At 43.6% G+C, this 15678-nt stretch overlaps 1 protein-coding gene across 1 annotated transcript in view; it reads left to right on the top strand.

Moving 5' to 3' along the window:
* Window positions 1-12807, top strand: part of SCML4 (Scm polycomb group protein like 4) — a 65647-nt gene extending 52840 nt beyond the window's left edge. Inside the window, exons 6-7 of the mRNA XM_084827221.1 lie at window positions 1677-1822; window positions 10092-12807. Coding sequence (XP_084683347.1) covers window positions 1677-1822; window positions 10092-10217 — 272 coding nt within the window. The 3' untranslated portion in view covers window positions 10218-12807. The remainder of the gene's footprint in view (window positions 1-1676; window positions 1823-10091) is intronic.
* Window positions 12808-15678: the final 2871 nt, after the last annotated feature.

Genomic DNA, 15678 nt, shown 5'->3' with positions numbered 1-15678 from the left:
GTAGAAAATCCAGGAAATGCCTCCTTCTCCGTGATGGCATGAATCTGGATGTGGCTGTCGCTTCAGCTTCCAGACGTACATAAACAAGCAAAACAGACTTATCCTATGCAACCTCACACCCAGGTGTTGTTGTTTTTCCCTATTCTCCTCTAGGAAGGAATATCATGTGTGAAGCAGCCTGTAGTCTCGGTACACTGAAAGAAACAGTTAGCTAAAGCCCTACTTTGCCCTTCTAATTTGCTAGCTAGCTAACTTTCTTTTGTTTGTTTAGCATCTTCGTGCTTTTAATTCCAGATGCAAAGATGGTGTTCTCTTGTGCCACTATCTCAGTTGCCTCTCATTATGATAGCAGGGGTTATTCCATTAAGAGTATGGCAACTGGCATATTTTTCCTTCCCCCAGCAGGAGACTGGGGCCTTTATATTTTTACAACCTGGTTCACCAGATGAGGGGCATGGCTTCTGTTAAGCAGCCAGATTCAAAATTGCCGACTTCCTCTCGGCTTTCCCTCCTCCCATCCCTTAGCCTCTGTCTGTCATAGATACTTATTTGGACGTAAGTCCCATTGAACTTAGTGGGACAATTCCAAGAAAACATGAATAGGAATGGACAGTAACACAGGAAAATCAATGGTCTGAGCTAATTTAAACATTACTGCTCCCTGCTTGGAGGCCAGAGAGATGCATTTCCCACTGGTGGTTCTTCCCCGCTCTCTCAGAAGATGACATTAAAATAAGTCATGTGTGGATTCCCCAGAGCTCTTTCCAGCTCTGTTTCTTACTGTGCAAGGCACCATACTCTCTGTCACTGAGATGCCTCAGCACTCGTCTTCTTGCTGCTACAAACTCTTGTGGCTTCTTTTACTATATGCTGTGTCACCCTGAACATCTCTGTGCAAGCATTAACCTAGCTAAAGAATAGAGCAGTCCTGTGTCATTGTATCAGAAGCATCTAGGAAGAGGACAAAAGCCCTCTACTCTGTGATGCCTGTTGAATCTGGATTACTCATTCAGGCTCCACACAGGTGTTAGTAACATAACATAACAAATGTATTAAACAGTGTTATACACACCTCCCTAGCAGGGAACCTGAAACACAGCCCTGCAGTACGGTTTCTCCTAGGGCAAGGGGAAAGTGGGAAAGGGGAAGAGTGGAGGTTGGGCTATACTTTAGGGTACACAGTTAATTCACTAAGCCTAGATACAGCACATATTCACATTCACATACTACCTTCCTCACTTCAACTGTTCCCTCATGTGAACAGTTCACAAATGAACACATACTAATAATGTAAACTACATGGGTTAAACTTAGGGCATTTCCAAGGGGTCCTAAGCATGAACAGTCAAGAGACACTGCAGCTATTCTCTTTTTTCCTTAATGGATTTTCCCTGGTAAGAAAAAAGACAGAACAAACAGTGGGAAAACATGAGATGGTTACAGGTGGAAGATGTTGTCATCTGGGCACCCCCTCCCTAAAATTCCATGAATGAGGTAGGGTGATATTGGGATAAAAGCCTCATCTAGAAGCACTGCTACTGTGAACATGGCACAAGTTAAACGGATGACAAGTATTCTGGTTCTTCAAGTAATGGCTGGAACATTGCTATGGAAACAACTTAATCAGAGTGCTGATTGGTAATGCAGATTTTGTTTGGTTCTTTTCACACCAATAGCCTCAAGTCCTTCGCCAGAAAGACAGGATGTCACTCGGCCCACAAGCAAGAATCCTTTGACCTGGACTGTGGATGACGTGGTTTGGTTCGTAAAGGATGCTGACCCTCATGCTTTAGGACCCCACGTGGAACTCTTCAGAAAACATGTATGTAGGAAGTTGTCCATGATGGAATGAGATTATCCAAATTTAATCTTCAGGTGAATAAACCAGGCCTGCATACCTCGTGATGCACCAAGCCAAGTGACACCCACCAGGAGAGTACGGCGATGCACCAGGTCCTTGATAAACTTCCTGGTCTGCTAACTGCTTGGCTGAGAAAACAGAGAGATTGTGAAGCTCCTGGCAGGCCACAATACAGGGCTGATGTGCTGCATTTGGGTCAATGGGACAGCAATTGCACAGGCTGTAATAAACCCATGGGTCTCTGAGGTGCCACAGCACTTGTCTTCTTGCAGCTACAAATTACGTGGCTCCTCTTGCTATATGCTGTGTCAACCCAAACACCCTGTGTCAGTATTACCTTTGCTAAAGGGAAAAGTACTCTTGTCTGGGCACATTTGTAGGCCCTTCCAGTACAGAATGTCTGTCAGCTGAATGGTGGATGATTGAGGACAGATAGAAGGAAGTACTTCTTCACACAGCACACAGTTAAGGAATTTGCTACCTCAAGGTGTAGTAATGACTGCCATTTTGGAAGGATACAAAAGGGGAGTAGACAGATTCATGGAGGATAATGTTATCAGTGGCTACTAGTAATAATTGCTAAATTTTACCTCCAGTATTGGAGGCGTTATGCCTGTATATGCCAGTTGCTGGGGAACATGAGAAGGAGGGGTCCTATTGCGCTCATGTCCTGCTTGTGGGCTTCCCATGGGCATCTGGTTGGCAATTGTGTGAACAGTGTATCTTGAGGATGTGGAAGGCCACCACCTCTGCATTCAATTCTTGCCCTTCTTGCCTGATTAAATCAGCCAAGATGGGACTGTTGCCATGGTGAAGCGAAGTGATTAATGCCTCTTTGTGGGAGGAGGTTTATTTATTTATTAGATTTATTAGCTGCCCATCTGGCCAGCTACCAGCTGGCCACTCTAGCTGGCGTACAATACTAATAACATGAAATATAACAGATTTACATAATCAGCTGAACAAAACAACATAACAAAACAACACTGCTCTAAAAAACTCCAACCCACCCCAAATGCCTGCCTGAACAGCCAGTTTTTTAAAGCCCAGTGGAAGCTCGTCAAAGAAGGGGCATGGCGGAGGTCACTGGGGGCCACTACAGAAAAGGACCTGTCCCTAGTCCTCACCAGTCTAGCTGTCCTGGCTGATGGGACAGACAGAAGGCTCACTGAGGCTGATCTCGTAGAGTGGCATCCCTGGTGTTGTTGGATGCACTCCTTAAGATAGACTGGGCCGGAACCATATAGGGTTTTAAAGGTCAATACCAACACCTTGAATTGGGCCCGGAAAACAACTGGTAACCAGTGCAACTCCTTCAGCACTGGAGTGATGTGATCTCGCCGATGGCTGCCTTTAATCAGGTGGGCTGCCGTGTTCTGCACCAGCTGCAACTTCCGAACCATCTGCAAGGGTAACCTCATATAAAGCGCATTACAGTGGTCTAGGCAAGAGGAGAACAGGGCATGAACTACTGATGGGAGCAGATGGTTAGGGCGATAGAGGCGCTGCTGCTGTATCAGATGGAGTTGGTTCACTGCTGCCCGGCTCAGGGCTGACACCTGAGCCTCCATGGACAGCTGAGAGTCTAAGATGGCCCCCAGACTGCGGACCTGGTCCTTCAGGGGTAGCCACACCCCATTAAACACCAGCTCAACATCCCCCAACCTGCCCTTGTCTCCCACAAAAAGTACTTTGGTATTGTCGGGGTTCAGTTTCAGCTTAGTCCTTTCCATCCAGCCACTCACCAACTCCAGAAACCACGAACAGGGTTTCTGCAGCCAACCTTGGCGAGGATTTAAATGAGAGGTAGAGTTGCATGTCATCCACATATTGGTGACACTGCACCCCAAACCTCCTAATGATAGCCTCCAGTGGCTTCATATAGATGTTAAATAACATCGGGGAGTGAATAGAATAGCTATCAGGGCTAGTAGCCACTGATAGTCTTTTCCTCCAGGAATTTGCCCAACCCCCTTTTAAAGCCATCCAAATTGGTGGCCATCACTACATCCTGTGGTAGCAAATTCCATAGTTTAACTATGTGCTGTGTGAATCATAGAATCATAGAATAGTTAGGTTGGAATAGACATCGAAGACCTTGTGCTTTGTAATCTGGCCTTCTCCCTACATGTTTCTGAAGACTATTATTGGGTGCTATTAGAGCTGTTCGCTCCGTTGCGGTGCATGAGTCTTTGTCCACTGTTATCCCCAACTTTATGTCTCCCTTCCCATAGGATTCAGTTTAAAGCCCTCCTGATAAAGTTCTTCATGCTGTGGCCAAACACATTCTTCCCAGCCTTTGTGAGGTGCAACCCGTCTCTTGCCAACAGTCCATCTTCCAGGAAGTATAGCCCGTGGTCCCAGAATCCAAGGGCATTTCTACACCAGCCTAAAATCCTGCATTTAAAATAGGGCTTTCTGCTTCCATTTTAAATGCAGGATCACATCTACCTCCCTTTACACGTGCTCCCTTTCCCCCCTCCCCTTCCACTCCCCTTCTCCTCCTATCTGAGTCTTCCATTATCTTTCATTGATCTCCCTCCTCTTCTTCCCGCTTTAACTCTTTTGAGGGTGGAAACTGAAACAGAACACAACCAGGGTAATTTGCTAGCTCATTATCTGAGATCTATTTAAAAATGGAACAAAGGGCATTTAGTGCAGGAGGGTCACAGCAGGGTCACTGTGTCATGTAAACAGCCTGCAAACTTCCATGAAGGAGCAATCTCAATTGCAGGATAAAAGCCCGATGTGAAGGAGTCCCAAATCTCTTGCATGGGCACCACCTTCATAGCCAGTCATTCACCTGTATTGCCCTCTCTTTCATGCTGTCTTTCCTGTGATTCAGGATTTCTCAGGCAACAGCATCTTGTGTATTTTTCCAGCACGTACATTATATCTGAAGTGTTCTTGTTTGCTCGGTTCCATTTCTCCTCTTGTGCTTTATTTCCCTTTCTATCCCTCTTCTAACTACTGGAAGGATGGATGAGAAAACTATCTCTAACTAGAGAGCTTCGGCTATTGGGCGGTATAGAAATGAAATGAATGAATGAATGAATAAATAAATAAAATATCTGGGCCCCAAAGTTCTTGAGTTTCCTTCCCAAAGCTTCAAAGTCTGATGTGATTTCTTTGTAGCTCCACTTGGCAGTATCATTTGTTCCCAGAAGAAAGGGATACCTGTCAGTGGGCTTTATGAGTGTAGGCAACCCTTCAGTCACATCTCTAATCCATCCTCCCAGAAGACAGCATACCTGACGAGTCCATGGGTCTTTGTGACATACTTGGGTTTCGATCCCATACATCAAGGAGTCTCCCACTACTACTGCTCTTCTCTTCTTCTTGTTGTAGGCCTTGGTTTCATTGCCTCTGCTTGACTGACTTTCAGCCTCTTGCTCGCTCTCATGAGGGTTCCCCTATAATTCTTCTTCTGCAGGCTGTCCTCCAGTCTCATCCTCAAGTACCTGGAAATGGTTCCATAGTTCCACTGCTTCCACTGGTGTAGGGTGGCTTCTAGTTCTTCTGCTCCTAACTGTCACCCTTTTCCAAGGAGTATCCTCTACTTCATTTTTCCTCACCTCAGCATTTTCCTCTTCTGCCTCAGCTTGCTGTTGCTGTTCTAGCTTCTGTTCTTCACTTTGCTGCTGTAGTTCCACCGTTCTGTCCAAGAACTCTTCATGTTCTCTTCTTCCCTGGAAGGTCACCACTTGCCACTCCAGTCCTCTTACTTTTTCTTCCAGCAGCGTGATCAACTTGCACGTATGCCATGTTGATCTCAGGCAAGAAAACAAACATTGCACAGACCTTGCAGGTCACCACCACTGGAGAGTCTTGTCCTTCCATAGTCTCCATTCCTTTTTTGTTTCTAGCTTTCTGACTGTACTGGGATAGCCTGTGATTTGTCATCTGTTCACTGGAGGTTAAAAACAGAGTCCCACTGGTATGGAAGTGTGTGTTCCAAGAAAAATATTTTTTTTAAAAAATGTTAGGGGCCTCCCCCTTGACCTCCCCTGCCGAACTCCCCTGGCCAGCTCCTGTTCCTCTCCCCATTCGCTTGCTCTGGTCACTCGCTCTCTGGGAGCTTGCTTGCTTCTATACCCCCTAGACCAGCTGGAGCAGCTTCCCCTGCTCTGCTCTGCTCAGCTCAGCTAGGAGGCAGGCAACAGCTTCTTATGTTCTTCTGAGAGCAACCCGACAGAATTCTGGCATTCTGTGCAGCATGACAGGGCTTGAGAACTGTGCTGTGGATTAAAAGGTGTACGGGTACTAAATTTTCCATACTGAAGCACCCGCTAACCTGCTGCTTATAATTCAGTCAGCTTCACAGGGAAACATACAAAAGGTCTGATGCTTGATTAAGGCCATCACACAATTCAGCTCAATTACACCTTTAAATTACTCATTTCCCTGCAGTTGTTCAGCCTTCATATCTAAACTGGATTAGCAGGAAGATTCCAGAGGTGAGAGACAAGTGATTACTCCATTAACCTTAGCCATGTCTTCCGGTGAGTTAAATGATTCTCTGGTGCAGGTGCGTAATTTAGTCTGAAACCCTGGATGATGATTGATATTCCCGGCTAGCACCTGAAATCCTTGCTTTTTCAGCCAGCTAATTTGGCCCTGACATGCCAGGATTACAGAACAAGAGGTGATGACCCTTTTAAGTTTAACTTCCCAGTGCCCCTCACTCGAGACCAACAACATGTTTACTGAATTTCCAGAGGGGTGGCCGTGTTAGTCTGTTGCAGCAAAAACAACAAAGAGACTTGTGGCACTTTAAAGATGAACACATCTATTCTGATGAAATGGACAGTGTCCACGAAAGCTTATGAGAGAATATATCTGTTTGCCTTTAAGGTGCCACAAGACTCTTTGTTATCTTTACCAAAAACAGTTCTCTTTTATGTTAGAATACTTCTGAGTAAGTAGTGTTTCATTTCTCCAGCGGGATGGGATGCAAAAGAAGACAGCCTGTATCTGGCCCAGAATTCCCAAGTGGCTTTCTTTGCCAGCTAACAGCTCTCTCTGCATTTCTGAGGGAAGTATGTTAGTATTTCAGGGGAGTTTGGACCTAGAAAAGGAGCCTGAGTGAAATTTAGAGAGGAAGTGATAAGGAATGCCGATTAAGACCAAAGAAGACTAACAAATAGGAAAGCCAACCTAAGAGTGAGCAAAATGATGCCATGGGGCTGATCATTTAGTTCTGATCTGTAGCTGGAAAATGAATATTGAAGGGAGAGTAAAGGTATCGAGTTGAGGCCAATTAAATCTGCTCTTTCACAATTATATCCTGCCTCTTCCAGTGATGGATATTAAAACAGAAAGCGTGCATTGTTTCATGGAGCTGAGCCATCTCTGTATTGATTATTCTAGCTTTCTTCCAATTCGCTGACCAGCCTTTACATTCTTTCTTGATCAGAGTGTTCTTGCTGCTGGACAAGTCAGTCTATTTAGCTTCTATTGAAAACCAGAGCAGAAGAATGGGACAACGAAACTGGGTTGGCAGAGAAATCCTTTCATTTCAGTTTCATTACCAAGTAGAGTGTGTTACACTTTAAGCAGTCACAGTGAAGCCACCCTTCTGATTTAGTGCCCATTTGTGTTGGTTGGTGGGCCTTTTTCACAGTGCTTAACACCAAGCTTGAAATATTAAGCCTGGCAGTCAGCATTTGCAGGATTAGATCTTAATAAAGCCACATGAAATATTTCCAGCTGCTGTATACTTTTTCAGTCTTCCAGCAGCGTGTGTGAGAAGCTAGCATTGGTCATAAGTCCTGGAGCATCTCTACACCAGCCTAAAATCCTGCATTTAAAATGGGTCTTTCTGCTTCTGTTCTAAATGCAGGATCACAATAGACTCCCTTTACACGTGCCTCCTTTTCCTCATGCTTGTGGAACATCTACAGTAAAACAGCCTAAGTAGGAGTTCACTATCTAATGAAAGAATGAAAATACAAGTTATACAGCATATATAAGGAGTTTGTGTGAATGTGTGTTTATTTTTTGTGTGTGTGTATTAGTCAGAAAAATTATAGGCAACTGTACTTGCATAGAATTTGACCAAAAGTTTGAAAGGCTTCAGCATAGGAAATAAACAGAAACCATGGTGCCTCATGATATCTTTCTTAAAATTGGGATTCCTTGCTTGCTGCACTTGCTGAGTAAGTTTGTACATAGTCATAGAGCCTGCTCACACATCGCATTAACCCATGGTGGCTTATAAGCTATGCACAGTAGCTTCTTTTGCAAATAGCCTACTGTGCCCCATCACACGATCTGACAAATAAGCTACACAGCATAGTTTATTTTTCTTCCCTCTCCCTTCCTCCCCCTATAGTCCTCCCACCCACCCAGGCAGGTGTCCCAGCTTCTTTTGAGGTGGAAACCATATTCTGCCATCCCTCATGCTGCCACGATGTCAACAGCCTGTTTCTGATGGTCGGCTTAGCACTAGGGCATCTTCCTCTGCCTCTGCTGGTTCTTCCCATTCTCAATCCCATGTCAGTCTTTACCTGCTAGCCTGTTTGCTTCCCTTCCTGTTCCTATCCCCTCCTCCCTAGTCCTTATTTCTTACCTGCTTCCCCAATTTCCAAGCTTTTAATGGCTCCCCTCTCACCAGGAGCAAACCAATAACACAGAATAAAAACGTATTTTTATTGGCATACAAAGCTGCTGCTTCTTCTTCTTCTTCTTCTTCTTCTTCTTCTTCTTCTTCTTCTTCTTCTTCTTCTTCAGCATCTTAATACTGGGCTTGCTTAACACTGCTTTGAATCTACTAAGGCACTATTTGGCATCAGTTCTGGGTGGGTGGGGTGTTGGATGGCTAGCTTGGGGGCTGATGATGGTGGTGAAAAGTTGTGGGGAGGTTCAGTGTCAGGTGTTGTAAGGAGGGGAAGAGCATCTGCTGAGTTGGAAAGGGGTGGCCTGACTGGAAAGGAGGGATGCTTACATGGTGGGAGCATTGCACCAAAAAGGGGTGGAGGGGTGTCCTTCAAATTTTTCAGGAATAGGATGAAATTGAATATATATTTTCCTTTTATGGAAATTTTAGATTTTAGGAGTAGATATTACTACTGGATAATTGTGCAACTTTGCTTTTCCATGGAAAAGTGAGGATGTAACCACAGGTGAAACCTTTGGGGAAGCGCACAGGAGTGGGGGAGCTTATTTGGAGCGGGAGAACAGCTGAATGTGGCAGAAAAACAAGTTTGCTCAAGGACGCTCTGCTGATTAGACACACATGTGAGTGAAAGCAACTTTGCAGAGTGCATCCCCAGAGGGAGGGTGAGGGTGAAGTCAGGCGGTGAAGGGGTTGGGCCACGCAGTCTGTTGCTATGCAGACCTTCCGAACAGAAACGCTCAAGAGGAGGAGAGTGGCAGCAGCATTTTTTGCTGCTCTTGCCGAGTGGCTCTGTAGGCTATCACCATAACCCACGCTGGTGCAACAGATGACACACCAACCCACCATAGGTAAAATAACCTTTACTGCAGAATGTGGGTTCTTTGGGGGAAATAAGCCACCGTAGATGGGAAAAACAGTAGTAGGTGGGTGACATGCTAAGACAACACAGGTTACTCCAGAAAATAAACCATTGTGAGTTAGCATGTTGTGCAAGCCCAGTCTTTGTCTCCTAAATTTTATCATTGCATTGCTGTTTAGTTGGATGCTTTGGAGACTTCCAATTATGTACTATACATGACTTTGCAGCTGTATACAATTGCTTAAGAAGGTGTTTATGAAGGAACTCAAGGTCATCAGGGTAAAAAAGACGAAGAAGCATAGCTTTGAGAGTTACTAGTAGTTTAACATGGAGAAATTCCTGGCAGTAATCAGCAACAATGTCCCAAACTTCTGTACTGTCAAACATTCCTGCAAAAGACAAAAGTGCGAACCAATCTGACTATAGTCCAACAAGATTGACTATATTTGGATGTATTAGGTGAAGCCTTGCCAGAGTAACGTACCACATACTGAGAACTTTGTATTGTGCTTCCTTTATATTAGTATTGATTGATAAAGATTCAAAAGAAGTCCAGATACAATGCTAATCATCTTCTTCCAAAGACTCACCCAAGTCAGTCTCCCATGCCCATACATAGGATGGCTTGTCATCCAATAATGGCACAATAAACCAGTCCTTTTGAGTTCATTGCAATAGCCGCTTTCCTCCCATGCAACATAGCTCAAATGTATAGCTCCTGGTTTATGATTCCTTCTTTCTTTTTAAACTAGGAGATTGACGGCAATGCTTTGTTGCTACTGAAAAGTGACATGATCATGAAATATTTGGGCCTGAAGTTGGGACCAGCACTGAAACTCTGTTATCACATCGATAAACTGAAGCAAGCCAAGTTCTGATGTTTTCTAAAAAAACACCAAACAATCCCAATGTAACTCCAGAAAGTCGATGAAAGGTAATGTGTTGCCTTACAGAAAGATGTCCATTTTCAAGCTGTTTCCTCCCTCTTTTTGTACTGAGAACTCGTTCTTTATACAAGTGTACATCTTCACCTTTTTTTAACCAGTGGAGGGGGGTGGGGAATCTGTTTTGCTGGTTTGTGTTAATAATTTTTCCAAAAAGTATATAATGATGCTTATTTTGTATTATTCATATTGTTATTATTGTTAATATTATTATTGTTAAGTCCTATTTTTGTAATCACAAGTGGAAAATCAGACTACTTTTAGGGAAAGGAGTTTTTGAAAGGCTTTATCAAACCTTTCTCTGAGCTGCTTCACATCTGCAAGTTCATCACTTGACTTGATCTGTGCAGCATCAAGGTGACTTGCCTTTGTTAATAAGCTATCACAGCCACAGGACTTTTATATCACCCCAAGTACATTGCTTTTCAATGCAATCAATTAGCACATTCAGCAGCCAGCAAGTCATCAATTGCTGAATAATCTAGTGATGTGTGAGCATGTGTGAACCAACTCATAAACTAAATCTGTCATGTAATCACTGGCATACCCCTGCCACCAGAGGTCCGGCTTCTTTTATTCCGGTGGTCTGGGTGGGTCACAGAGAATATCTTGGGAATATGAAGATAGGAATGTTGTTTACACAGGCATCAAACTGGTATGCATCTACATGGGAGACTTACTGTGAATGTAGGCATGTTTGCATGGCATCCAGTCCTTCAAAGCTGATCAGCAATTGTGCTGATCTTCTGCTAGTCCAAGTTAGTACCATCACGTGCTTTCCAATGTAGTAATACACATGAAAATTTTGAGACATGCAATGTGATCTCTGTTTTGTAAGATGATGAGTATGCAGCATTCCTCTGGGTGAAAGCAGGAATGGGAAGTGATGTAGAGATTTAGGATTGCCCAGCATCTGAACCCAGCTCTCTTGACCACACAAACTGGGTCAACATCTAGAGTCTATAGGTTGTGAGCTTCATGTTGTTTGAATTTGTTGTTTGACAAATGTTAGGGTTACATCACTGGAAGCAGGGATTCACACATTTTGATTTGGCTTAGTATCTAGCCACACTTTGTGGTTGTCACCAATCTTTTCACTCCTGCAAATCCCTCTGGCACATGCTGAGGGGTGGAAGGTCTCTCATTTCACACTGAGCAGAGCAGGAAGTCATATTTTGTGCAGAGCTTTGGAGTATGCATAAACGCCTGTCTGCTCCAAAGCTTGGTGTAACCTGAGAGTCCTTCCCCATGTTCTCTGCAATTTGTGGAGAGCTCAGGAGAGTGGAGGGGATTTGTTCGCTGCTGAGCATCCTTGGCCAGGGCAGGAATGACCACCAGGGGCAGCTTGGCAACCAAATTTGTGGAGGTCTGAGTGCAGTTTTAACAGCATTCCTCTTTTAGCCACATTTCTGGTTCAGTAAGTAGTCTGAGTGTCCCTTGTTCTTTCCTTAAGGAAGGCTATCCTGTACATGTAGATTTGATGCAGGCACATCGACAGTAGCTGGTGAGATAGGGGCCAAGAGACCTAAAAAGTTTTTCCAGTTCACCTATTATCTTGTGGAGAAACATGTCTGATGTCTTGCACTATTTGGAAAACTTGAATTCTTTCACTGGAAGCAAGACATGGGGATTTTTGCAAGCTCAAGTACCATGTTTTTTCCACTAGAGGGACTGATGATGCTAATAAACTCCAATCTTGAGCTGTGATGGCATCATGGCTTTCTAAAGAGCAACTTCCCCTTGAGCTATATCTCACCTTCAATCAAATACGGAATTGCACTCCCACTCTAATCAAGCCTTCCTGATTCACAGATGGTGCATTCTGCCCTTCAGCCCAAGAAAACATTCTTAGGTTGATGCCACAACAACATATAATGAGCCCTGTTGCCAGGACTTGTGGGTAGAGAGCATACAAGCGAACAAGTACCTTGACCAGCCACTTTCCTTCTTAATGTGGTCCTGTTTGACAGGTATTTTGTAATGTATTTTGAAAAAGAAAATGAGGGGAGGAGGAAGGAAGGAGAGGAAAAAATTAAGTGCTGCATCATAGATTCCAAATGGCATTAACTCTAGAAGAAACATAGGTTTTTACTAGGTTTCTCTTGCAACTGAAGCTGCACTTGCAGACAACCTTGTTAAATGTCAATAGACATGTTAGCCTATAAAACTGAATTGCATAACCCCGGCCAGTCCACATAACAATAATATGATTTCCTACATCTAATAAAGCCATGGTTGGAGGATGACAGGAGGTAGAACTTTAAGAGATATATTGGGGGAGATGTATACTACCCTGTTTTTCTTGTTTTGAAAATTTGTATCTAACTAATGATCTTTCATAAGAAACTGGTGTTTTGTCATAACCTAGAGAATGTACTCCTAAACCTTTACATTGTGCCATTCCACTCTTCGTGTAGCTAAATGTGAAACCAAATGTCCTGGAGAATATACAGAGTATTGGTGTACAGTAGTAGAATGAACTTCACAGGCATATTAATTCAAGGTCTTATCCTGATACACATTATTAACATGAATAGCTTTACATCTTTATGCTGCAGTCTGTAGATCCTCGCAGGTCTACCTAGACTCCTCTTGCTGCTAGACAGATGCTCTACAAGAGAGGGAAGTAGGGTACTTGGAGTGTGCTACAGACACAACATCAGGATGGGAGAGTATCCACAAATATTGTTGCTCAGCGATCCTTGGCTTGGGACCGTTTTAGCATGACTGCTGGATGTGTCCCACACCAGCCTGCTGCACGGAAAGGAGCAATCATCATGCAGAAACCTCTTCCCATGGGCTGATCATCTCCTCATTGGATTGGGGCCATCTACGATTATACCCAGGGCTGAGGTTCCTAAGTTGTGGAGCACATATTAAACAGGTTAAGTTTGCAAATGTCTGGTCAATTTAACTGTTGATACATGTTTGAATGAAGTTATTGGCATAACAAATGCTTGAAAAATGACTAAATCAGTAGTACTTTAGGTCAATCAACAGCACATGATGTCTAAGGTGGCACATAGGGGTAATTCCTTTAAACTAATTGTATTCACATGAACAGGATGTTTGTACAGTTATGCACAATTGTTGCTTTTAAAGAGCCAGATTATTTGTGGTAAAACAAAGGTGTTCTGTATCTTCTGTGTCTTCTTGAATCTGAGTGTATATAGAGTTTAATATAGCTGTAATAATGTACTCTAAAATCCTATGACAATCTTGTCTTCTACACATTCTCCAAGGTAGGCAATTTTTCTGGAGGAAGCTTTCTGTCTCTCCTTTAGAACAGCAGAACATCTATGATCTCAAAACTCTTATCCCTCTGAACGCATTCTCTGCCTTCTATGAAGCCCTGTCTCACTGAATCGTATGTAAACATTGTTCCGGCTGAACCATTTGGTTTTCAAAACATTTTTAGATGTCACCCTATATGGTTAACTGTAGCTGAAAGGCAAAATTCCAGTGACTTTTTATTGCCCAAGATGGCCACCTGATTATGTTAGTTCACCCTACATTAAAAAGCAGTGTTGTCTTCTCTGGACCTGGATTTGACTTTCTCTTTTTCAACAGATGGCCCAGGAGCTTGAGCAATCCTGCAAAGCCTTTTCTCACCCTATCCACTCCCATGATCCTCATAGCTCTTTCAGCTTTTCCAGTGACTGCCAACTCCACAGACCCAGCTGCTGTCTTAAGATACTGAGGGTGTGATCCCATGCTTATGTATTTGAGAGGGAGTTCCACTGAGCTTAGTAGACTTACTTCTAAGTAAACTCAAATCTAAAAATGCATAGCAGATGCATAGTAAACATGCATAGGGTTGTGCTGTGCATGGACCAAGGGTATAAAATGACTACCTCCATAAACAAATCTGATGGCACTGTTTAGATGCGAATGCACACAGTTTCATAAAGCAATTGGGTGTGTGGAGCTGGGAGCCATCACCACAGCAAATAGAAGATGTGAGAGAATTGTGGTGATGCCAGTACAGGGAGTTGGGATCACTGCAGTTGGCCACAGAGTAACACAAGGCCATTGGCACACGCTGTGTGTCTAAGGAGGGACAGAGGACATCTCCTTTTCCATATGCCAGTACCTCAAAATATTCTTTAGAGTTGGATTTACATTACTACAGTCCACATCATCATCATTAAAAAAAAGGAGAAGAAGGTGCCAGTTTACTCATCGGTTCATTAGTACTGTTCCACTGAAATGAACACAACTTGATCAATGTGAGCCAATCTTCCCCAACTTGATGCCCTCCAGCAGTGGTGTAGTGGAGCCAGGGCTGGCAGGGTCAAAGCACCAGGACCTTTTCACCAGCAGGGATGATGACATGATCTGCCACCACCCTCAGGGTCCTTGTTCCCTCTGAGCTTAGCTGCAATCCTCACAGCAGCTGGAGGAAAATGAAAACGAATGTTGTTCCCAGCAGCAATACATTGTTTCCTGTTGCAATGCAAAGTATTTCGGGGCAGCTTGTTCTTGAATGGGCAATTAAGACCCATTCATTTTACAAAAGACCTGCTTGTAGTAGAGATGAAAATGGCTAGAACTGGTTTGTTGATATGAACCAACACAGCTGCCTGAAGTTTTGCCATTCCTTGGGGGGCATGGTTAGGGGGAGTGTCATGAAGAGTGCCTGTACCACACACCACTGCCCTCTGGATGTTTGGGATTACAGCTCCCAGCATTCTTGACCATTGGCCCTGTTGGCTGGTGCAGATGAGAACTGAAGGAGGGAATCAGATTCGGGAAGGCTGGTCAGCAATCAGTTCCTTTACCCCCTTGGGTGATAAGTAGAGAAGCATACATGAAGCCACAACCTTTTATTCTGGATGTGTAACTCCTGCATACTTTCTACCACCTGTTTGGTGTGATCAGTATTATAGAATAAAGTAATGCTCCATTCAAATGCTCTGAAACAGTGGGGGAAATGAATCCTTTTGATTTCTATGTACAAAGGGGCGGCTGAAGTATACTTGGAGGTGACTTGTTACCACTGCTTATATGGCCCCTTATACTCATAAAAACTCTTTATTTTCCTTCTTGCCTTCCTTCTGATGTCTATTTTATTCACCAAATGAAGCTGCATTCAGAGCAATGGAAAACAGCAACACATTTGTGAGCTGTAAGAGAACAAGCAGGTTTTGTAACCACTGTGCACAGTTTTTTTAATACACAATTGCTTTTGTACAGACATTTAATGGTGCTATTTTTAATCTTTGGTGAAGGTTTGTGGAACTGTCATAAAGCATGTGGTTTTGTCCTGGACCAAGGAAAGCAAAGCAGGCTTTCATGGATTTCACTGCTAGTAGGGCCACGTCCTTACATATTTTGAACTGATAGGCATTTAGGAGCCAAAAAGTCTAGTAGCAATATAGCAATTATCACACTC

Source organism: Heloderma suspectum, chromosome 1, assembly GCF_057233095.1.
Source record: "Heloderma suspectum isolate Gila_16-S chromosome 1, 16-S_ref, whole genome shotgun sequence".
Taxonomy (NCBI): domain Eukaryota; kingdom Metazoa; phylum Chordata; class Lepidosauria; order Squamata; family Helodermatidae; genus Heloderma; species Heloderma suspectum.
Note: the sequence above shows the minus strand (reverse complement) of the source record. Positions and strands in the feature narration are given on the sequence as shown.